At 34.4% G+C, this 20,892-nt stretch overlaps 2 protein-coding genes across 3 annotated transcripts; both read left to right on the top strand.

Moving 5' to 3' along the window:
* The first annotated feature begins 40 nt into the window (after positions 1–40).
* On the top strand, positions 41–5,623 carry LOC145167776 (uncharacterized). 2 transcript variants are annotated; one of them, XM_079087027.1, is made up of 8 exons: positions 41–441; positions 755–1,218; positions 1,675–1,789; positions 2,395–2,982; positions 4,076–4,153; positions 4,596–4,710; positions 4,837–4,919; positions 5,486–5,623. In XM_079087027.1, exons 1-7 carry the CDS (start codon positions 121–123, stop codon positions 4,857–4,859), a joined length of 1,704 nt encoding a protein of 567 aa, XP_078943153.1. In that variant the 5' UTR covers positions 41–120; the 3' UTR covers positions 4,860–4,919; positions 5,486–5,623. The 2 variants fall into 2 exon arrangements, with proteins under 2 accessions (XP_078943153.1, XP_078943152.1); XM_079087026.1 differs by having other exon boundaries at positions 4,578–4,710.
* LOC145167778 (Cyclophilin-like peptidyl-prolyl cis-trans isomerase family protein) lies at positions 5,492–8,580 on the top strand. Its single transcript, XM_079087029.1, has 5 exons — positions 5,492–5,641; positions 5,762–5,836; positions 6,122–6,283; positions 6,957–7,115; positions 8,289–8,580. The coding sequence occupies exons 1-5, from the start codon at positions 5,639–5,641 to the stop codon at positions 8,370–8,372; spliced, it is 483 nt and encodes a 160-aa protein (XP_078943155.1). The 5' UTR covers positions 5,492–5,638; the 3' UTR covers positions 8,373–8,580.
* The last annotated feature ends 12,312 nt before the right edge of the window (positions 8,581–20,892 follow it).

Here is a 20,892-nt window from a genome sequence, read left to right as displayed (position 1 = left end):
TTTTGTTTCCATTTTTGAACATAATCATTTTAAAACTCACAACCAAACACCACTGAATCAAACGAGTTGATATTCCTTCCACATTGATAACACTCATCACAGGCTGATATCGCGTTTGAGATGGAAATGGAGCTTACTTCCGGCCGCCGTATCGCCGACGCCAATTCAGGCAAACAAAATGAATATAAAAGAAGAAACTATTCAATTTTTGAACTCCCGTCGAATTTCTTTGATTCCTGCGGTTTCGTTGAATGGCTTTCAACCCCTGAACTCACCAACAACCCCGCTACTGCTCGGGGAAAAACCGTAGAAGAAACAGAGGTGGCGCCGGAGAAGAATGCTAGTCCTAGTGAGAGATTGACGTGTAATACTTGTAAATCCAGTTTTGAGTCGCTTCATGATCAACGGTCTCACTTCAAGTCCGATTTTCATCTTTTCAATGTAAATTCTCTTGACCTAACTTAATTAAGTGTGCAGTTCGTATATATCATATTATTGAAATTTCATATGCTTCATGAAGTATGATTAATTAATTATTATAGGTTTGTGATTTTCAACAATTTATAAAGACTGTCCACTGCATATTTGAACTGTATAAGAATTTAAAGCCAAATATTGTGTTACTGGTTAAAATTCTATAAGTTTTCCTTTAAGATTTACTTGAATACAACAAAAAAAAAATTCAGTATAGTGCCTCTCCTAGAGTCTCTGATATTTTACTTTGTTTCTATATGCATAATGTTTATTATCTCAGATAAAGTCAAGCATTGCTGGAAAGGATACTGTTAGGGAGGATGATTTTGATGAATTGAGTTCCAATTCCATAGTTAAAGATTATGATATATCAAGCATATCAGGTTCAGAAAATGAAGAAAACAGAGAATTTGACAGCCTCAGTGATTCAACTAAGGGATTGTTGGGAAGTATGAAGCAGAAGATTTTTATGCAGTTATCCAATGGAGAAACGATTTCATTCTGGAAGTGCTTGCTTCTTGGTGACTCTGAGAAAATTCTCTTTGAACATGATTTACATGGGTTTACAAAGGACGATAATACCCCTTGTGTGACAGTGAAGGAAGTGACTGAGAGACTGCTGAATGTGGTCCATGAACCTAGAAACAACACCCGTTTCAGAGTTATGTTGCTTGCTACTGGTGGGCATTTTGTTGGGTGTGTCTTTGATGGAAACTCCATTGTTGCCCACAAAACATTCCACAGGTCTGTTCTTTATCTATTTAATTTCCTCCAAAAAATAATTGAGCTTAAAATTAATACATCCTTGCCCAGAACTAAATATGTACCTTATTTACCTCCATGATTGTAAATATAGTTCATGTAATTTAGTTGCATATAATATCCTCATTTGTATATGCTTGAAACGAATTAATCCTTGTCAACACCACAATCATTAAATAATTAGTATATCTAGTTAGGAATTTGTAATTAGAAGGATCAATGATATTTTCATGCTTACAGAAGAGAAAGTTATATGATCAAGGAATAATGACTTATTCACCCATTCCTTTGCCATTTCATTTCATTTCATCCAACCAAACAGATAGTTTTACTTCTACTTAAAATTCTTGGTTTAATGCCTTCACTAACCTTTTTGCTTATCAAACAGTCAGAGTTATCTTGGGTAAAATGCTAAAAATGCCCACTTGTTTCATGTAGATATGTTACAAGGGCAAAGTCTGGTAAAAAACAATCATCAGAAGATGGTATTGGCAAATTTTCAAATTCTGCAGGAGCTTCTATTAGGCGACACAATGAACATGCCTTAAAGAAGGTATTAAACAGGAATAACCAATGTTTGTACTTTGTTTGCAATATCACTAAACTGTTATTTCTATTTCACTTAATGGACTCAATGGGGACATTACTTAATCTGATACACTATATATGGGTGTTGCTTTTTGACTTATTGCATTAAAAAAAAAAGACTTTATACATAAAGTCAGGAAAATGAGGCTTTCCCTGTTAAGTCATAACTTTTTTTTAAAAATTCCCTCCTTTTATTTTTCCTTCCATTTCGCTAAGTGTGTTGTCATTTACTTAAATATTTTTAGATATTGTTTATCCAGGGTCCATCAAAAGTACTATTTTCTTCGACATGACATGAACTATTTTCATATTGTTATCTAAAACAAGTATATCACCGTTTCTTTTTTTCTTTTATTTATTTATAATACCTAATTATCCTTTGACACAATTATTGTTCTTCCTGAAATTTTGAATATATATTATCAAATTCAAAATGAAATGGTAGTACAATTAAAAGAGCAAAGATGTAGGATTTGACAATTGCATAGTATTTTCTAGTTTCTACATTTTATCACATATTTTATATTTCTTGTTTCTTTAATCATTCGACTAATTTTCACTTAAATTCAGGACATCCAAGAGCTACTCGATGCATGGAAGCCTTATTTCAATTCTTCTGTTTCTATTTTCATTCACGCCCCCTCACACAACCACAAACTACTATTCAATGGTGAAAATCCACTCTTCATTTGTCAAAAAAATATCATCAAACACATCCCATTAACTGTTAGAAAACCATCATTCAAGGAAGCCCAACGACTCTACAACATCTTAACACAAATCTCCACAGAACCAAATCAAGAAAAAGTCCTCCCAATCATCAAAAAAGATTCAACCTTCACACTTGAAAAGGAAAAATTGATGGATAATTCAAAAAATGGTGATATCTCTGAAGATGTTTTTGTTATGTTATCACCTTTACATGAAGCTGCAAAGTCTGGAAATGTGGATAAAGTTATGGAATTATTAGAACAAGGTTTGGATCCTTGTGTGTTGGATGAAAGGGGGAAAACTCCTTATAAGGTTGCAGTTAATAAGGAAGTTAGGAATGCATTTAGACGTTTTATGGCAATGAATTTTGATAAGTGGGATTGGGAGGCTGCTAAAGTGCCATGTCCTCTGACAAAAGAAATGGAAGAATCTCAGAATGCTAAGCAGGTTAGTTTTATGCATGGATTAGCAACCTACTTTCATTGATTTATTTATTATATTTATAGCACCTACTTTTGTTTCTTTCTTATGTTATGATATTGATAATGTTGTTTTGTGAAAAATTTACTTGATTGTAGTAGTGTTGTTGTTTTCAAAGTATAATGTTCTAATAAGAAAAAATGGAAGTACAATGCTATTATTGGGTGGATTTTTCAAAGTATAATGCCCTAATAAGAAAAACAAATGAAAGCACAAATGCACAATGCTATAAATGGGTAGATTTTCAAAGTGTATTGCCCTAATAAGAAAAAAAAATTGAAAGTACAATGCTATAGTTGGGTGGATTTTCCAAATGATAATGCTTTAATAAGAGAGTTGAAATTACAATGATTTAATAGAAAGAAGCAAGCAAGAGATGAGTTTCCAAAAAAGCTATTGATCTAGTTAATGAAAGTAGGATGCTTTAATAAAAATAAATAAATGAAAGTATATTGCTATTTCTTGTATTTAGCCTTTATTTCTATAATCGGATTATTATAACAAAATGAAGTTTATTACTTGAATATATTACATGAAATATGAGATATCTACATATGCATACATGACAATATCAATATCCACATCTAACTATTACAAATGTAGATAAGGGGCTTTTTGATATGCCTCTTATTGAGTCTGGTAAGAGGTTGGGTCTGACTCAGTCAGATTCAGACAGACTGTTTGATACCACACTTAGAAGCCTCTGACTCCTCTAAAATGTCTCTTACTCAGTCAGATTTAGGGCTAAGTCTTACTCAGTTAGACCTTGACTCAGTCAGATAACTGTCTCAATCAGCAAATATAAACAACTCCTTATTGTCCTAATTATCACCTTTATTGGTGATCCACCTATGTTGTCTTTATTCTAGATGTGGTGGAACATAACTTTTTGTGTTCTCTTCCTTCAACGAGAATTGCAATATTCAACTCAACAACTGTTTATTAAACATCTAAATACCCTTTAAAACACAAAATACATGAATTATTTGAACATAAGTTACAAGCTATATGTGTCTCTTGTGGTTATAACTAATCCACACACTTATTCAATTTTTTTTAGGCAAAGAAAGACGCCAAAAGGAAAGCAAGAATGAAAGAACTGAAGCTACTACGCAAATCTAGAGAAAAAAAGGCTCAGGTTTTTATTCTTCATCATCTTAAAGCTTACCGGTTTATTATTTTATTATAATGGCAAATTCCATAAAAACCACTGTAGTTTTTTTTTTTTTTGGTTTAAGCACAGAAAAAAAAATCCTGCTTTGACCACTGAGTTTTTTTTTTTTCCTAAAAAACTACTACATAAAACTTTGAATTCTATAAAAAACCACTATATTTTAGTATTTTTTCGGTTTAACCACTCAAAGAAAATTTTCTTTTCGATTTAACCATTGAAAGTTTGATTTAAAAAAAACATCTTTAACCTAAAAAATAATCTTCCTTTTGCTTTTCGCAACTCATTAATGGAAAAAACTCAGAGTGTCTTTTTTTTTTTTTTTTTTAAAAAAACTCAGTGGTTAAACTAGAAAAAAAAAAAACTTTTGATTGCTAAAATAAACCAACAGTCTGCTAAAATTTCTCAGGAAGATGCCCAAAACTCCAGCCAGGGAACTCACCGGATCTCCGGCAGGGTTGCCGGAGTTTTGGTTTTGGTGATCGGAAGTCTGATGATGGTTGCCTTTGGTCAAATGGGCAGAGGTAGGTGGTGTTGTTGTTTCCGGAAATTGTTGTGGGTGCCCTTCTAGAAGACAAACTTCTTGGCTTTTATTCCAATAAATTTGGAACTAGTTTTTACCTTAACAAACATTTTTTCCATAATTGCAGGAAGAACTAGAAAGATCTGGTAAGAGGAGACTAACAGCAGCCATTTGATCAATTGGAATAATGCCACGTCAGCATACACCAAGGTTAGGTTTTTTTTTGAAGTACTTTCATTTCTAATATGATAACAGCAATATGTAGCCTAAAACTTGTAAAATGCCACCTGTATTAGATTTCATATTGATATTTGATATATATTGGTAGATAATTTTAAGTATGTTGCTATTATGGGTGAAAAATTTAAGTATGTAAATATTAATGTAAATACATTGTTATTAGGGATATTAACCAAACTAACCACATTTTAAGTTAATATTAAAGAAAATAACCCAAAAATAAGTTGTTTTAAAAAACCTCAAATTTATAATGGTTAGTTTTTTTTTTTTTTTTTTTTTACAACTTAACTCCAATTTCATATAATACTTCTATTCGAAAATATCTTTAGTTTAATTCATACCTTTTGTTATTATGAGTAAAAAAAAAGTACATTTTGTGAGTCTCGTGTTAGAACTATCGGCAAAAAATGTAAATATGTTGTTGTTGAGAGTAAAAGAATGCTTGCTTGCTTGTTGGGGTGGTATTTAGTCACTTTCCAAAATCACGAGGGGGTGAAGTGTAAATATTAACCTGTAAATCTTTTTGTTACACGCAGTTTATTAGGTCCAGAAGAGTCTACCCAACCATTCGACAATAGCTTTACGAACGACGAACCCCCGTAAAACCCACCCAACGAAATCGACGCTTCAAGCAAAGGAAGCTAACGATTAAACGTTCGAATACCACAGAATCGCACGCGAAGACCTAAATGGTTTGTTGAACTTCTTTTTTCATTTTGAGCATTTCGTCGAACAAATAATCTGCATCATTACATTGCGTTTAAAAGAAGCTTCGTTCTCTGTGTAATCTTTTTGTGTTTCTATTTCTGTAGTCAGTTACGCTTCACACTAATCTCGGCGACATCAAGTGCGAAATCGCTTGTGATGAAGTACCTAAAGCATCAGAGGTTAGTTCTGTGGTAGACGTACACTCTCGATTTTTTTCTCTTCACTAAAATCTCGAATTTCTATAACCAAATCCCTCAACACTTCTTTTCAAAACCCTATTTCTTCAACCCTGAGTAGACTTGATTGTTAGGTTACGCTTATTAACAATCCCAACGTGTGACTTATTGATAGTATTGAATGACAACTTACTCTTTGTCGTATTTAATACTACTTGCAGTAGGAATTCTGACATAACAGATAACATGCATCCTTGTTAATGGAATTGTAATACTTGATGTGAACAGAATTTTCTTGCATTATGTGCAAGTGGATACTATGATGGCACCATTTTTCACAGAAACATAAAGGGGTTTATGATCCAAGGCGGAGATCCCACAGGAACAGGCAAAGGAGGGACAAGTATTTGGGGTAAAAAGTTCAATGACGAGATACGTGACTCTCTCAAGGTAAAATTTCAATGTTGGATCTATTCATCTTTATTAAAAAGTCCATGTTTCTTTAATATTTCTATTAAGTGTTGTAAGTAATGTTTAAGAAAATGATGCACTTTTGGGGAAATGGAAGGAAAAAGTAAATGAGAACAAATTTGTGAAAAGTCAGGGAAACCCTCATTTTTCTGACTTTCTTTATTAAGTCATTCTTTTTGCGTTAAGTCAAAAGGAACACCCTTTCTCATCCTCATTAATGGAAATAGCCTTATAAAGCTCGTATCATTCAATTCTGAATCATATAACAAATGCAGCCTCATAGTGATATATTGATGATTATTTGAGTTGACATTAAGTACTGATATTATAAAGGGCTAATTGCTAAAAATAGCATCATAGTTTCATTTATTTGTGCATTATAGCATCTGACTTTCAGCTTTTTTTTCTTATTAAAGCAATGTAATTTGAAAAGTCTACCCAATTATACCATTGTACTTTTTCAATTTATTTTATTACAAAGAACATTATATTAGGAAAAATCTATCTAAGTATATATAGACTATAGCTTGAAAATTGCTTTTATTATAAACATACACTCCACTTGCAAAATTTGAAGTGTTATTAGCAATCTTCAGTAATCTTTTTAATGCCTTTGACTTTTTTTTTTTTATTCTTTTTGTGCTTACTTCAGCACAATGCAAGAGGTATGCTATCAATGGCCAATAGCGGGCCAAACACTAATGGGAGCCAGTTTTTCATCACTTACGCTAAGCAACCGCATCTGAATGGATTGTATACCATTTTTGGCAAAGTGATTCATGGATTTGAAGTTCTTGATCTTATGGAAAAGGTAAATTCACTTAAAGTTTTGTAGTGATTAATCCATCATACATTTTTTGATCATGAATTTTATTTTTACTAAGTTACCTGATATCGCATTAAGGGCAAAGGGCAAAATACAGAAACGCACAACATGCATTCATCATTGTATCAATTTGGCCACTAAACTATTACTTTATAATTTATTTAGCCATTAAACTCCTTAACAATAATCATGGAAAAAAGATTAGTCTAGTGGCTAAATCGATAATTGGTGAAAGCACATTGTTGTTTTCTAAATTTTAATCTTTCTCAAAACCTGGTAACCAAGAAATTTTTTTTTATTTATAAAAAGGTAAAGAAATTACATTGGTTTAATCGATAAATTATTTATTTTTTTGTATTTTTCCATGTGTGTTACTACAATTATTATTATTATTTTTTTGTGTTTTGCCATATATACACACTTAAATACATAACACACATGGGTCTATATATCGATTTAGCTACTAAACTATTATTTTTTGTAGGTTTTTCCATTGAACTATTAATAATAATCATAAAATATATATATATATATATATATATATATATATATATATATATATATATATATATATATATATATATAGTTCAATGGCTAAATCGATAATATTTCAACATTTTCCAAAACCAAGCAACATAGAAAAATGTTTTTTTCTAAAAAAAAAAAAGGTAAAGGAAGTATAATGTTTTAATCCCTAGAAAAATTAGTTAAGTGGCTAAATCAATAGAATAGTAAAACTAAAAGCACGTTGTGTTTTTCTGTATTTTGCCATATACATACACACTTAAATACACAACACACATAGGTATATACATCAATCTAGCTACGAAACCATTATTTTTTATACATTGAATTGTTAATAATAATCTTATCTTAAAAAAAATAAAAGAATAGTTTAGTGGCGAAATTGATATAATTGCAAAAATACATTTTGTTTTTCAATATTTCAACCTTTTTTCCAAACGAGTAACAGAGAAAAATGTTTCTAAAAAACATTTATGAAAGCCTAATGTTTTTAATCCCAGCAAAAGAATAGTTAAGTTGCTAAATTGATTTAATAGTAAAAAGTACATTGTATTTTTCTGTATTATTATATCTAAAATCTAAATACTCATAGATACATATATACAAATTTGATTTTTATTTTATTTTGTGTAGACTCCAACAGGAGCTGGGGATCGACCTTTGGCAGAGATTAGGATCAACCGTATCACAATCCATGCTAACCCTCTTGCTGGTTAGTCTTCATATATATTATTCGAATAGGAATATTGTCTATTTCAACTTTTCAACAACATTCTCGTTTATGCTCTAGAAATAGACATGTATGTAACCTTACACATCCATAACAGTCTTTTCTTTTCCCATTAAGTGTTGTTTGATAAATGATGTATGAAAAATATCCAAGTAAAAAGCTTTACATTAACAGGAAAAACCCACATTTCCTCAACTATATATGTTGATTTCTTTTATGTATTGAAGTAAAAGAACACACACACATATGTATAGCTCATGTATTTGTAAGTAAAAGAAAATTTGTATGTGACTTGAACAAACCAATCAATTCTAGGAATTGAAGTCTATTGCAACCGTGTGTGGCGTATATATGATTCAAACTAGATCATAAGTTGTTAGTTTTGTTTGGTTTTAGGGTGATGAAGTTAACTTAGGTTTAAGAGAAATCAATATAATTTAAACTAGATCACAAGTTGTTTGTTTTGTTGTATTATATTGTGAGATGCCTTTTGATGTGAAATGATTTTTTCCAACAAAGTATTTCGTAGTGCTAAGTGTTGCGAAATACATGTCCACTACAAAATACTAGAGTTGGCAATGGGTCAAAATGGGTTGGGTTCGGGTTTAACCCATTTATTAATTGGGTTAAAGATTTCAATCTAACCCAACCTGTTTATTTAAATGGGTTGATATTTTCAATCCAATCCAATCTTTCAGATAAATGGGTTGTCATCGGGTTGATCTGTTTATGTAGTTTTCAATCCAACCTATTAAGTAATGGGTTAAACTTGGGTTGATCCATTTAAAATAGAAATAAATAAATAAATTAACTAAAGATTACACCATTTAAATTAGTTATAGATTTAAAAAAAATTTCAAAGTATGACAAAAGCACAATCTCAATTAAAGATATGTAATTTCTAAGTATTTTGGAGAGTGACTAGTGTTATTTTGGAAAGTGACTAATGTTGTCGGTGCCAAGAAAAAATATAGGAATTAGGATTCCATTTTTTAAAAACATAAATAATAATAGGAACATTGTAATTTATAAACTAATACTTAGATTAATACATGATAATATATAAATAATTATTAAATTAATTATAAATTAAAGTTAAATGAGTTGATGGGTTGAAAACAAATTGATAATTTTTACATGGCCCAGCCTATTTTATTAAATGGGTTAGATGGGTTGACTCATTTAACTTAAATGAGTTGAAAATCTCAACCCAACCTACTAATTTTGGGTTGGATTGGTTGGTTGGATCGATTTTTGTCAGCTCTACAAAATACTTTGACTTGTACTTTTGCCATATGTGATGGGATTAGGTCTCGCAGTGGTACTAGGAAATGAAGTCTCCTTACCATTGGAAACTTTGTTCGAATCCTTTCAAATTATTGTTTAATGGACTTCTTTTAATTTAAATAGAATAATCTAGCAAATTACTATTTACATGGGTATATAAGTTAGTTTTTCTAAAAAAATTCTACCCAATTACTATTTCATATCCCCTCCATCCCATATTAATAGTTCATGTTTTTTTTTCCAAAATAATAGTCTACTTCTAAAAATAAATATATTTTTTACCAAAATATCCTTCATTATTAGTTAACTTACTATATAATTAAATGCAACGAAATGATGAAATTAAATGCAAAAAAATAGTATAATTGTCATTTCATTTAATAAAGTAGTGGTAATTAATGTTTTCTTAATCTTTGTGTTTTTTGTCTGTGGACAATAATTTTGGGACGGAGAGAGTAATAGTTTTGGTCTCTTTTTTTTTCCACAAGGCTTACGTTATGTATTGGGCTGGCCCTAATCGCATAGCTCTTGCGAATTGGAGACAAATTGTTTCGTGGTGGGATATTGACATCCTCGAATTTTAATTAATTAATGACTTGATTTGTTTGGAGACTCATACAAATATTGTTGGACCTTAAGGTAGCGTTTGGCGGGTGAGACTAAACGAGATAAGATAGAACAATGTCCTTTTGAGTAGCATTTGGCATGCCTAGAACAAAAAACAATATCCGTTATTGCCAAGTCAAATGAGACTATTTTATAAAATTTTAGTCCTACCCAAAAGGGTGGAACAAGTTATAATAGGTTGCATTTGACAAAAAACACCCTCCTTACATATCATTTCTCCTTCTTCCTCCTTGATAATGATAAGACCGATAACTTTATAGGAGCCTAAATATGGTTTGTTGGCAACAAAAATAATAATAATTAAATAATAATTTTCTAAACATCAGATAATACTTTGGCTAGGTTTTTGTCTATTTGTCCTCGTGAGATGCTGCCGCCATGTTTTACAACATTATATAACTAGTGTTATACCCGTCCGGTGGACAGGTTGACAAATATATAAACAATATATTGTTTTTAGTTGGTTTTATAGCATATTTCTTTCATTTGTTCCTATATTAGCAATATACATGACAAATCTATCCAATTATCTTTCATATCTTGAAATAATATTTATAATTGTGTTGCATACATAATATAACATAAAAAGGCAGTCAATTGAAGAGTCAAAAACTCAAATATTATTCAATATAAAGCTGAAAGTCAACATTGTCAACTTATCGGTTCATATAAAACCACCCACAAGGACAAACATAAAAATATATAATTGTGAAAAGTAGTTTATATTCACATTTATGTTTGTTTAGATGGTGAAAACTTTTTAAACTCAATGTTATAATTAGATAGTGTAGCAATAACAAGTTTAATCCTTCTTAATCTTGACTTCTGAAAGCCTAGTGCCCCAAGTGTTGCACCTCTAATGGAGTCACAAACACCCAATGCAAGGAGGATGACATAGCAGAGAAGGATTTCAGCTAGGGTTTCTTTCTTGAATGCTTAGGCTGAAAATCCCCTTGTATGGGGTCCTATATATAGTTGTGGCTGCTAGGGTTTTCAAGTGGAAACCCTAATACCTACCTTAAGCAACAAGCAGCCCATGAACTCCTTCCTTAGAGCCCATGGACGAAATCTTATGGGCTTCCCCATATCGTATAGACATAAGACATGGATTATAATCATTCTCTCTGTCTATCTGTTGTTTCCCAATTTCCGATTTAAGACGACTGACAATAGACTTCAGTTGAACACATCAACTTAGTCAAGGCTTGGCCAAGCGCTTAAGGGGTCATCACTAAATCATCGAGGGGCCCACATATATCGCTTTTATCCCACTTTTGGTAAAAGGAACGGATAAACTTCGACTCATATGCTTGCACTATTTACTCATCAAATCACACACAACAATACGTTTTATAACATCAAGTTACTGGTGCGTTTACGTATTATCAATGTGCAACTGACTTGTAAACAATAACTCATATCTCTTCGTTTCAAGAATATAAGATATTATCGTCTCACAATCACTCGTGATAAAATCCATGAAGTGATTCACGTGAGCGTGGGTTTAATCCAATACTCAAATCTTATTTCATGAGCACTCATGAATATTGTAGCATACTTTTGTTATGTCTAAACACTTTAGACAATCTATAGTCGGATTCATGACAGTCTTACCTCATTACCTACTTCCAAAGTATGATTGACCGTGGATGTTTGAATAACCTAGTTATTCGGGAAGTCAAAACATGCGAAGTGAAACACACGAATAATCGAATCCAATATGGCCTCAAACTCTTGAGTATAAATAAAACACTTATTATTTAGTCATCATATTGATTACACATTATTCATTGTATAATGTTTCAGATAATCAACTTAATACTTGAATTGAAACAATAGTCATCCCATGCTCCAAGCATGCACACTATGTTTACCTATGGTCCTTACTTTGTGAAACAGATCAATTGAACACACTTCCGATGACACTCATTTCACAATTCCTAATCCTTATTATAAGTGTAAGAATACCAAATTATTGCCACTATTAGAATGTGTTAGATTCTAACATTATACACAATGATCCTTTTGTAACGTCATAGCACCAAAGTCACAAAGACTTTGTCAATGATATTACAAAGTGCTCTATTGGAGATTGTTGCAAGACAACTCCATAGATATGAAGTCTCATATTCAAAGTACATTCCTTTGAACATCCTTCTCGCATAAAAGTTTCTAACCTACACATAGATTCTTAATATCCAACTCCCATTATGGAAACTTTTCCATATTTGCCATATGGCAACTCATTCTTAATAGAATCCTATCTATTCATAATAATGTCAATATAGTCCATTCTTAACTAGTAACCATCTAATTGGCTATGTAGATGGCACCATTCAACGCCCTGAACAGAAAGTTAAAACAGGAGATGCAATAACTGATAACCCTAGTTATCTCCCTTGGATTGCTAACGATGCACATGTTAGAATGATCATTCTGTCGACAATTTCAGAAGCATCCTTCCAACATGTTCAAGGTACAACTTCTAGAGATCTTTGGCTTTCCTTAGAACGTGCATATGCACCAAATTCTGCCTCTCGTGAATACACGTTAAAGACACAACTACTTCGCATAGAGATGAAAGGAGACGAAACTTCACTTAAATATCTCAGTCGTGCAATGGAATATGCATTAGCTCTCGCCAACATTGGCGAACCTATGAAGGAAAAAGACTTAGTTATGCTCACCATCTCAGGTTTACGAGATGAGTACAATCGTTTGAAATCAAACCTCTTGGCACGTCAACCACCGGTCACTTTTAATGATCTGCATGCCCTCTTGTCTGACCATGACTACATGATTAACAAATCAGCCTCCTTATCTAGTATCACTTCACCACAGGTCTATGCTGCCACAACCGGAGGTACTTCTATTACTTCTTTACCTGATCTTGCTGTTATTCAGTCTCAACTTAACAACCTGCAGCTGTTAGCCTCTCAATTAGGGTGTCAACTAAATCCTATGGGCTCACAAAACACCCAGCCCCAGGCTTACTATGCCTCCCGGCCATCAAACAACCGAGGTAACCAAAACCGCCGAGGCACTTTTCGTGGTAACTCACGAGGTAACCAGCATTACTGAAGTCGTGACACCAACTCCAACACTCGCCAATTTCAGTGGGCATCCACTCAGAACACTGTGTATGGTCACTGCAACCGTTGTGGTATAGGTCACCTACCATCTCAGTGCCCAAATTAGCCTAATAGGTCCAACTCTCAAGCTAATATCGCCACTTGTTCTGATTTTGCATCTACATCAGCAGCCACATGGTTCACAGATACTGGTGCAAACAGTCATGCTACTCCTGACTTATCAAACCTAGACAACTCTGAAGCATATCATGGTAATGACTCACTCTCTGTTGGTGACGGTAACCCTCTTTCCATTCTTCATATTGGTTCATCAAAATATTTTTCTCCTAACAAAATCTTTAATCTTACAAATGTTCTCCATGTTCCTCAACTTCACAAGAATCTTTTATATGTCCAACAATTTTGTCAAGATAATGATGTTTATTTTGAGTTTCACACTTCTTTCTTCGTTGTGAAGGACAAGGCTACCCACACTATCCTTCTTTCGGGTCTAAGCAATAACGGGCTCTACTCGCTTCGTCTTCCTCAACTCCAACCCCATCCCAAGCTCGCCTTCACAGCCATCAAAGCTTCGTCTATCATTTGGCATCAACGTCTCGGTCATCCACACGAACGAGTTTTTAATTCTATTGTTTTTAGTTGTTCTTTGCCAGTTTCTACAAAACTCAATTCCTCTTTATGTACTTCTTGTCAGTTGGGAAAATCTTCTAAGCTTTCATTACATAACTCTACTTTTCGTAGTAATAAAATTTTAGATTTGGTTTATTGTGATGTTTGGGGACCCTCTCCCACAATCTCTTCTGATGGTCATAAATATTTTCTCTTATGTGTTAATCATTACACTAGATACATGTGGTTTTACCCACTTGCACAGAAATCTGATGTTTACTCTACATTTACAAATTTCACTACTATGGTTGAACGACAATTCAACACCAAACTCAAAAGTGTACAACCCGATTGGGGAGGGGAATTCCGTCCGCTCACTTCCTTTTTCACAATAGGTGAGATCGATAAGGGTCACGTCGTGGTCTTTCATATAGTAGTCCTTAATGAACCCGCTATATGACTTAGGAAGTGATTGAAGAACCAAGTCAACAGCCAGCTTCCTTGAAACAACGACACCCATCATTCCCAACTTATCAATATACAACTTCATGTCCAAGACGTAAGCACATATAGACTTTCCATCTTCGTGTTTGCTTGCCAACAGGGCTTGAGTGACCTTGAACTTTTCAAGTCGACGGACACGTGGGTTAGGGAGAATTATTGGAGGAGGCGGAGGAAGTGAAGCATGATTTCCATTTCCACGACCCAATCGTGGAACATCGTCTTCATGTGGAAAGCTTTTTCCAAAGGATTCAGGAAGACCATAGTTGTTAGAATTTGACATCTACAAAACGGGAGAAATTCAAGTTAGTTGATTTAAGTCCTTAATATATCACCCAAATGAAATATTAAGGCTATGACTCAACACAATATTCTACAACTCGAAAGAGGGATGCCGTAATCCAGTTGCAAAATATTTGAAGGTAGGTAAATGACGATTTACCAATTTCCACCATGAAAAACGAAAATGAACATTAGTTTTTAAATGAATTGAAATTCCTAGATCTTTTGAGATTCATTGAACCTTTCAATGGCATGTTTAATCTCGATTATGCCCTTCAAGTTTGTGACTGAGATGCCGAGGATCGCAAACATGGTGTGAATAACCATGCAAATTTGCTTGGTACTCTCGAAGACGTTTATCACCTAATCAATGTGTCGGTTAACCACACACGCTCCATTGATCTATGATAATCTACGAGCTACCCATTGTCATCCTTCATTAGTCCCATATTAGTGTGTTGGTTAACCACACACGCTCCACTAACAACCAACAAGGTGCAATGTGCAATTTCATGGATTAGCACCAAATTCACATTTTTTCCTATAGTAACTAAGATTTAGGAATTTATAAAAGTGTTTAGTTACTTCGTATTTCATTATACTTTTAATGGAAGGTTGTGTCCTATCCTACCCGTTCGACTAACGACCCTCCACTAGTCAAGGGTGCGGTGGGTAAGAGTGGATACCCAGTGACGGTCATTTTACAGGCCGCTTCCTTAAACACCTCTTATAGACCAGCTTCGTGAATGAGGCCTACTAACGGTAAGACTGACTTTTACTTATACATATATAATATGTTAGACTTTTAATTTTATATAGTATAAGGTATATTTTACACTTTTATAATACTAGGTGGTTTAAACTATAAATTAGACTTTTAATTTAATTAAATTTAAACCATATTATTATGGATTTATTAATTCTCTCTTTTAATTAAACACTTAATTAATTTAATAAAATTCATAATGGTGTAATTTGAACTATTCAAAACACTAGGGTTTTAGAATTTAATATTTCAAAATTAAGACTTTTTAATCAAATTTTAAATTCCAAAACTTGAGGACAAAATTTTGAAACTTTTCAAAATATTATGGTTTAACTATTTAAATTTTTCAAAACCTAAAACTTTTAATTTCAAATTTAAACTATAAAACCAAAAGGGTGTAATTTAAAACTTTTTGAAAATTACTAGGTTAAATATTTGAATCATAATATTCCTATATTATCCATATTTAACCAAATCCATCAATTTTGATAAGGATATCACATACCAATCATAAAAATCGATTTTAGGGAATAAAAACGAGTTTTGGTAATTATCATAATCAAAATCTGGCCAAAAAATCGAAAAATCCGGCAACAGATCACTCAACTCGTCGAGTCCACTCTGGAACTCGTCGAGTTCATGCAAATCGTCGAGTCCATACATGAACTCGTCGAGTAGACCTGTCTGACAGCAAAATTTTGACTTTTTGATCCTTTGGCAGTTCACTTTTGTATCTATACAATGGAAAAACGACCTAGGCTCTGATACCACTATAAAGTTTTTAGCATAACATCATTCCTATGGTGTACATGCAACCCTAATTGCTTTGGATCTACGTTTTTCTTATTTGAACATACAACTATGAATACCAAAGCAATAACCATATGACTAGCATACATATATCGAAAATCACATATGATTAGGGTTAGAATCTTTACCTCTCTTGTTATGTAGCAATAACAAGTTTAATCCTTCTTGATCTTGACTTCTGAAAGCCTAGTGCCCCAAGTGTTGCACCTCTAATGGAGTCACAAAGACCCAATGCAAGGAGGATGACATAGCAGAGAAGGATTTCGGCTAGGGTTTTTTTCTTGAATGCTTAGGCCGAAAATCCCCTTGTATAGGGTCTTATATATAGTTGTGGCTGCTAGGGTTTTCAGGTGGAAACCCTAATACCTAACTTAGGCAACAAGCAGCCCATGAACTCCTTCCTTAGAGCCCATGGACGAAATCTTATGGGCTTCCCCATAAATTCCGTCCACTCCACTCTATGGAGTCAATCAGCACATTTATGCAACTATCAATGATTTGCCTAACAGTCCCCCAATTATTTAATCAGACCACTAAATTAATTTCAAATTAATTTCTGATCAATACTAATTAAATAATATGATTTCCAAATAATAAATTAATCTTGTAATATATTAATAAAACCATTTTGAGTACCAATTTATTATTCATATAATAAATTCTACTCTCTCTCTCCTCTTGTCATCCTATCAAGTTGCATGAGTGAAGGCAACCCAAAAGGACCGTGCTCATAATCAAATCAAGTACATACCAAAAATAGTTATGGGCTTAGACACCTAATCCAACACCCGTTGCGAGTAGGAGGTGGTTAGCGGATATGGCTACCGCGTTCAGGACGAGTCCCCCAATTATTTAATCAGACCACTAAATTAATTTCAAATTAATTTCTGATCAATACTAATTAAATAATATGATTTCCAAATAATAAATTAATCTTGTAATATATTAATAAAACCATTTTGAGTACCAATTTATTATTCATATAATAAATTCTACTCTCTCTCTCCTCTTGTCATCCTATCAAGTTGCATGAGTGAAGGCAACCCAAAAGGACCGTGCTCATAATCAAATCAAGTACATACCAAAAATAGTTATGGGCTTAGACACCTAATCCAACACCCGTTGCGAGTAGGAGGTGGTTAGCGGATATGGCTACCGCGTTCAGGACGAGTTTCTGCTCGAGGAACGCGAGGGTCAGATATGCTCCCTGCCTATTGAAGGTTAGGGCGCGGGATTGGCGGGAAGAGATTGGTCGTAAGATAAGAGATTATGTTGTTGATGCTATGTCATGGGATGATTTCTTGACCATGTTCCAAGTTGAGTTGCATTAGAGATTGAGGTGCAGGAGTTGACGCGAGAGTTTCAGGATCTCCTCCAGACTATTGAGACCAAGGCAGAGATTACTGTCGAGCTCCGGGAGAGGACTTTATTGGTTCCACAGTATGCGGTAGACGAGGAAATTAAGAAGGTGACGTATCATGATATGTGGCGGGATGATATCAGGGAGTTTGAGAGTATTTCAGGGTGTAAGACCCTGAATGATATGATTTCTAGAGCCCGAGAGAAGGGGGCCGTCTGTCCGAGGAGGAGGGGAGGAGCAGTGAGTGCACCTGATCCGGCTATTTGCAGATTTCTGATAGCCATGAGGGTGGGGCAGGATCCCCAGCAAAGAGTAGCCAGTTATTTTAGTGTCGGACCGGGAGAGGCCACTGCTCCAGCAGGTTATATTGCGGGTATGTTGTCTTTTTCTTTTCTTCGGTTGTTATTAGTTTTCTTATTGCTTGGAATTTTATATTGATTTGGGTAAGCGTTATCTTCGGGTTATTGATCTGTTATTGTTGGGTTATATCTTCGGGAATTGTTTCATGTCTCTTGCATGCCATGAATCATTAGTGGGTCATTGAGGGGTTGTATCTTGTGTAGCGGGTTCCAATGTGTTTGATTGTTATTTTGGGTTTGGTCAAGATCGGTTCAGGGGTTTTGGTGTGGAAAATCTTTGGTCAGGATTCAGCGGGTTACTTCTCTAGTATCGCCAGGGTTCAATGATTTCAGCATTTGTTCTGGTAGGAGCGGCAGTTGCCTATGGAAGAGTTGCAGGGTTCAACCACTGTAACGCCCGTAGATCCGGGCTAGTCAATTTAGAGACGATAAACATCAAAAATGACTTTTTGATGGAAGATTATTTAGAAGGATTAATCTTAACTAAGTTGTAGTATATGTTACAAGGATTCTGTACATATAAAGAACGCCGAAATCCGAGTTATAACAAAGAAGTTATGACCTGTCGAAGTTTCGCGACAGAACCGGCACGACACAGCACGACGTAAAATGTGAGTTTACGATAGAGCGATTTTTAGCCTTAGTGATCTAAACGAAAGTTGTAGAATACGTTAAACCGATAGCGTACATAAAAAGAACGTCAAAATCTGACTTCGTATGAGGAAGTTATGATTTTTCTAAGTTTCAGCTTAACAGTATGCAGTCCGAAGTTCGGTTTTGAGATCGGTTGATTTTTAGCCGAAACAATCTAAACGGGAATCGAAGATCTCGTCAATAGTAGTGCAACGGTAAAAAGACAGACGAAAACGGATGTCAGATGAAGAAGTTATGGATTTGTAACGGAGTTTTCCTATCCCGGCCTACTAAAAATAATATAATAAAAATAAAGTCAAAATTAGCCAATGGAGTCTAAACGAGAGTTGTAGAGCATGATCTCACCTACACGTGGATATAAAGAACGTCGAAAATGGAGCTCGTATGAGAAAGATATGAATTTCTGAAGTTCGGGACGCGAACCCCGATACTGTGTCAGAGTTCACGACGTGAACTCAGTATTTATGACTTCTGGAGCCTGACAGACGTAAGTGGCGATGACGCACCTGATGACTATTGAACTCACGACGTGAATTTTTGAGATTCACGACGTGAATCCATAAAAAATGACCCTATAAATAGAAATCGAAGGGCAGCCGGTTTTGGTTGCTATTTTCTTACTCTCCCACTCTCTATACCCTCTCTAAGCCTTCTGGAAGCCCTCCCGAAGCCCTGATATTATCCCGAGACCCGAAGCGAGTCCCGAAGCTCCGAAGATCCCGAGAAGAAAAGAGTTTCAAGCCGAAGCTCTGCCCGCGAGAAACCCGGTGTGAGAAGATATCCCGGTTTCACCGAAGAGTTACTACTTGGAGAGCCGTAGTGCTGTCCGACAATCGTCGTATCAAGTGAGTGTGTAGTTACTTTCTTCTACCGCATAGATATGAAGTATTTGCTATGAAATATGTGTTATGTGTTTATACGTTGTTTGTTTACTTGAGATGGTTGTTGAATGAATGTTTTATACAGGTTTTTAAATGATTTAAACTATATATGTAATTTATATCTACAAATATGTTGGGTAGAACATGGGTAGATGGAATAGTTGGTGTGTAAGGAAAGATGAGTTTGAGGATGAGACGAAAGATGATATAGGTCGTGAGATGAGGGTGACAGGTGAAAAATGAGTGAAACCTTTACCCAAACGATGCCCCCCGTCATTCAGCAGAGTAGGGATGACAACCACGGACTATTCTAGACAGTCCAGTGGAACACTAGCAAGCTCGCAACTTGTAGGTGTTGTGGACTTGATGTTCACCGGTGAACTCTAAAAACCCTGGCTGCTATGGATTTAGTGCCTTATATAAATACAATGGTAGCTACGGAATTAGTATTGTGTAGATGAACAATGGTAGCTATGGAATTAGTACTGTGTAGACGAACCTTGGTAGCTATGGATTTAGTACTGTGTAGATGAACCATGGTAGCTATGGATTTAGTACTGTGTAGATGAACCTCAGGCAACAATGGACATTGTGCCAATTCCTTAGGTCAATCCTTAGGAACGAATGAATGAAGGATAGTGGATTCTTAGGGTAAGACCTTAAGAAACAAAGAAGATAATGGGGATGGGTAATTGGATTAATTGTTTGATGATTAAATATAATAATTATATTACTGTGGGTTGAAAACCCTACATGCTCACCAGGCTCCCAAGCCTGACCCACTCAGTTTTCTTTGCATTACAGGTAATGACACAAGAGTATAAGTTGGTGGACTTGACGAGAGATTTTGGATTATAGATCAGTAGTTATAAATAACTGTTGTAAGGTCTATTTTATAATGTTTATGCTTTTGGTCTGTATCGGAACATGACATCCCGAGATTTTATTATTTAATGAAAAGTACATTCTCTTTGAGAAATGTTTTGATAAAGTTTTATCATATCTTCTTTGGGAACAAATTCCGCAACCGTTTTCTTTAAAAGATTACTCTGATTTTTCAAACAAAGCATAAACAAATCGGTCTTTTCTGGCCGTGAAATTGGGGATGTCACAAACACTGCCGCTGCTAGGAAGGGAGCGGTAGCAGGAAGATGGTGGGTCAGTTGCTTGAGCAGTTGTTGGTCATCGGAAGTGCCAGGGGAGTTTTATATCCGCATGGGTTGTTGTAACATCCCAAAATTTAGAAGTATGATTGAAGGACTTAAGTGTAAATTGAAGA

Source organism: Lactuca virosa, chromosome 3 (genome assembly GCF_052849685.1).
Source record: "Lactuca virosa cultivar CGN04683 chromosome 3, Lactuca_virosa_CGN04683_v6, whole genome shotgun sequence".
Taxonomy (NCBI): domain Eukaryota; kingdom Viridiplantae; phylum Streptophyta; class Magnoliopsida; order Asterales; family Asteraceae; genus Lactuca; species Lactuca virosa.
The sequence above is the reverse complement of the archived record's forward strand: the minus strand, read 5'-3'. Positions and strand labels throughout refer to the sequence as shown.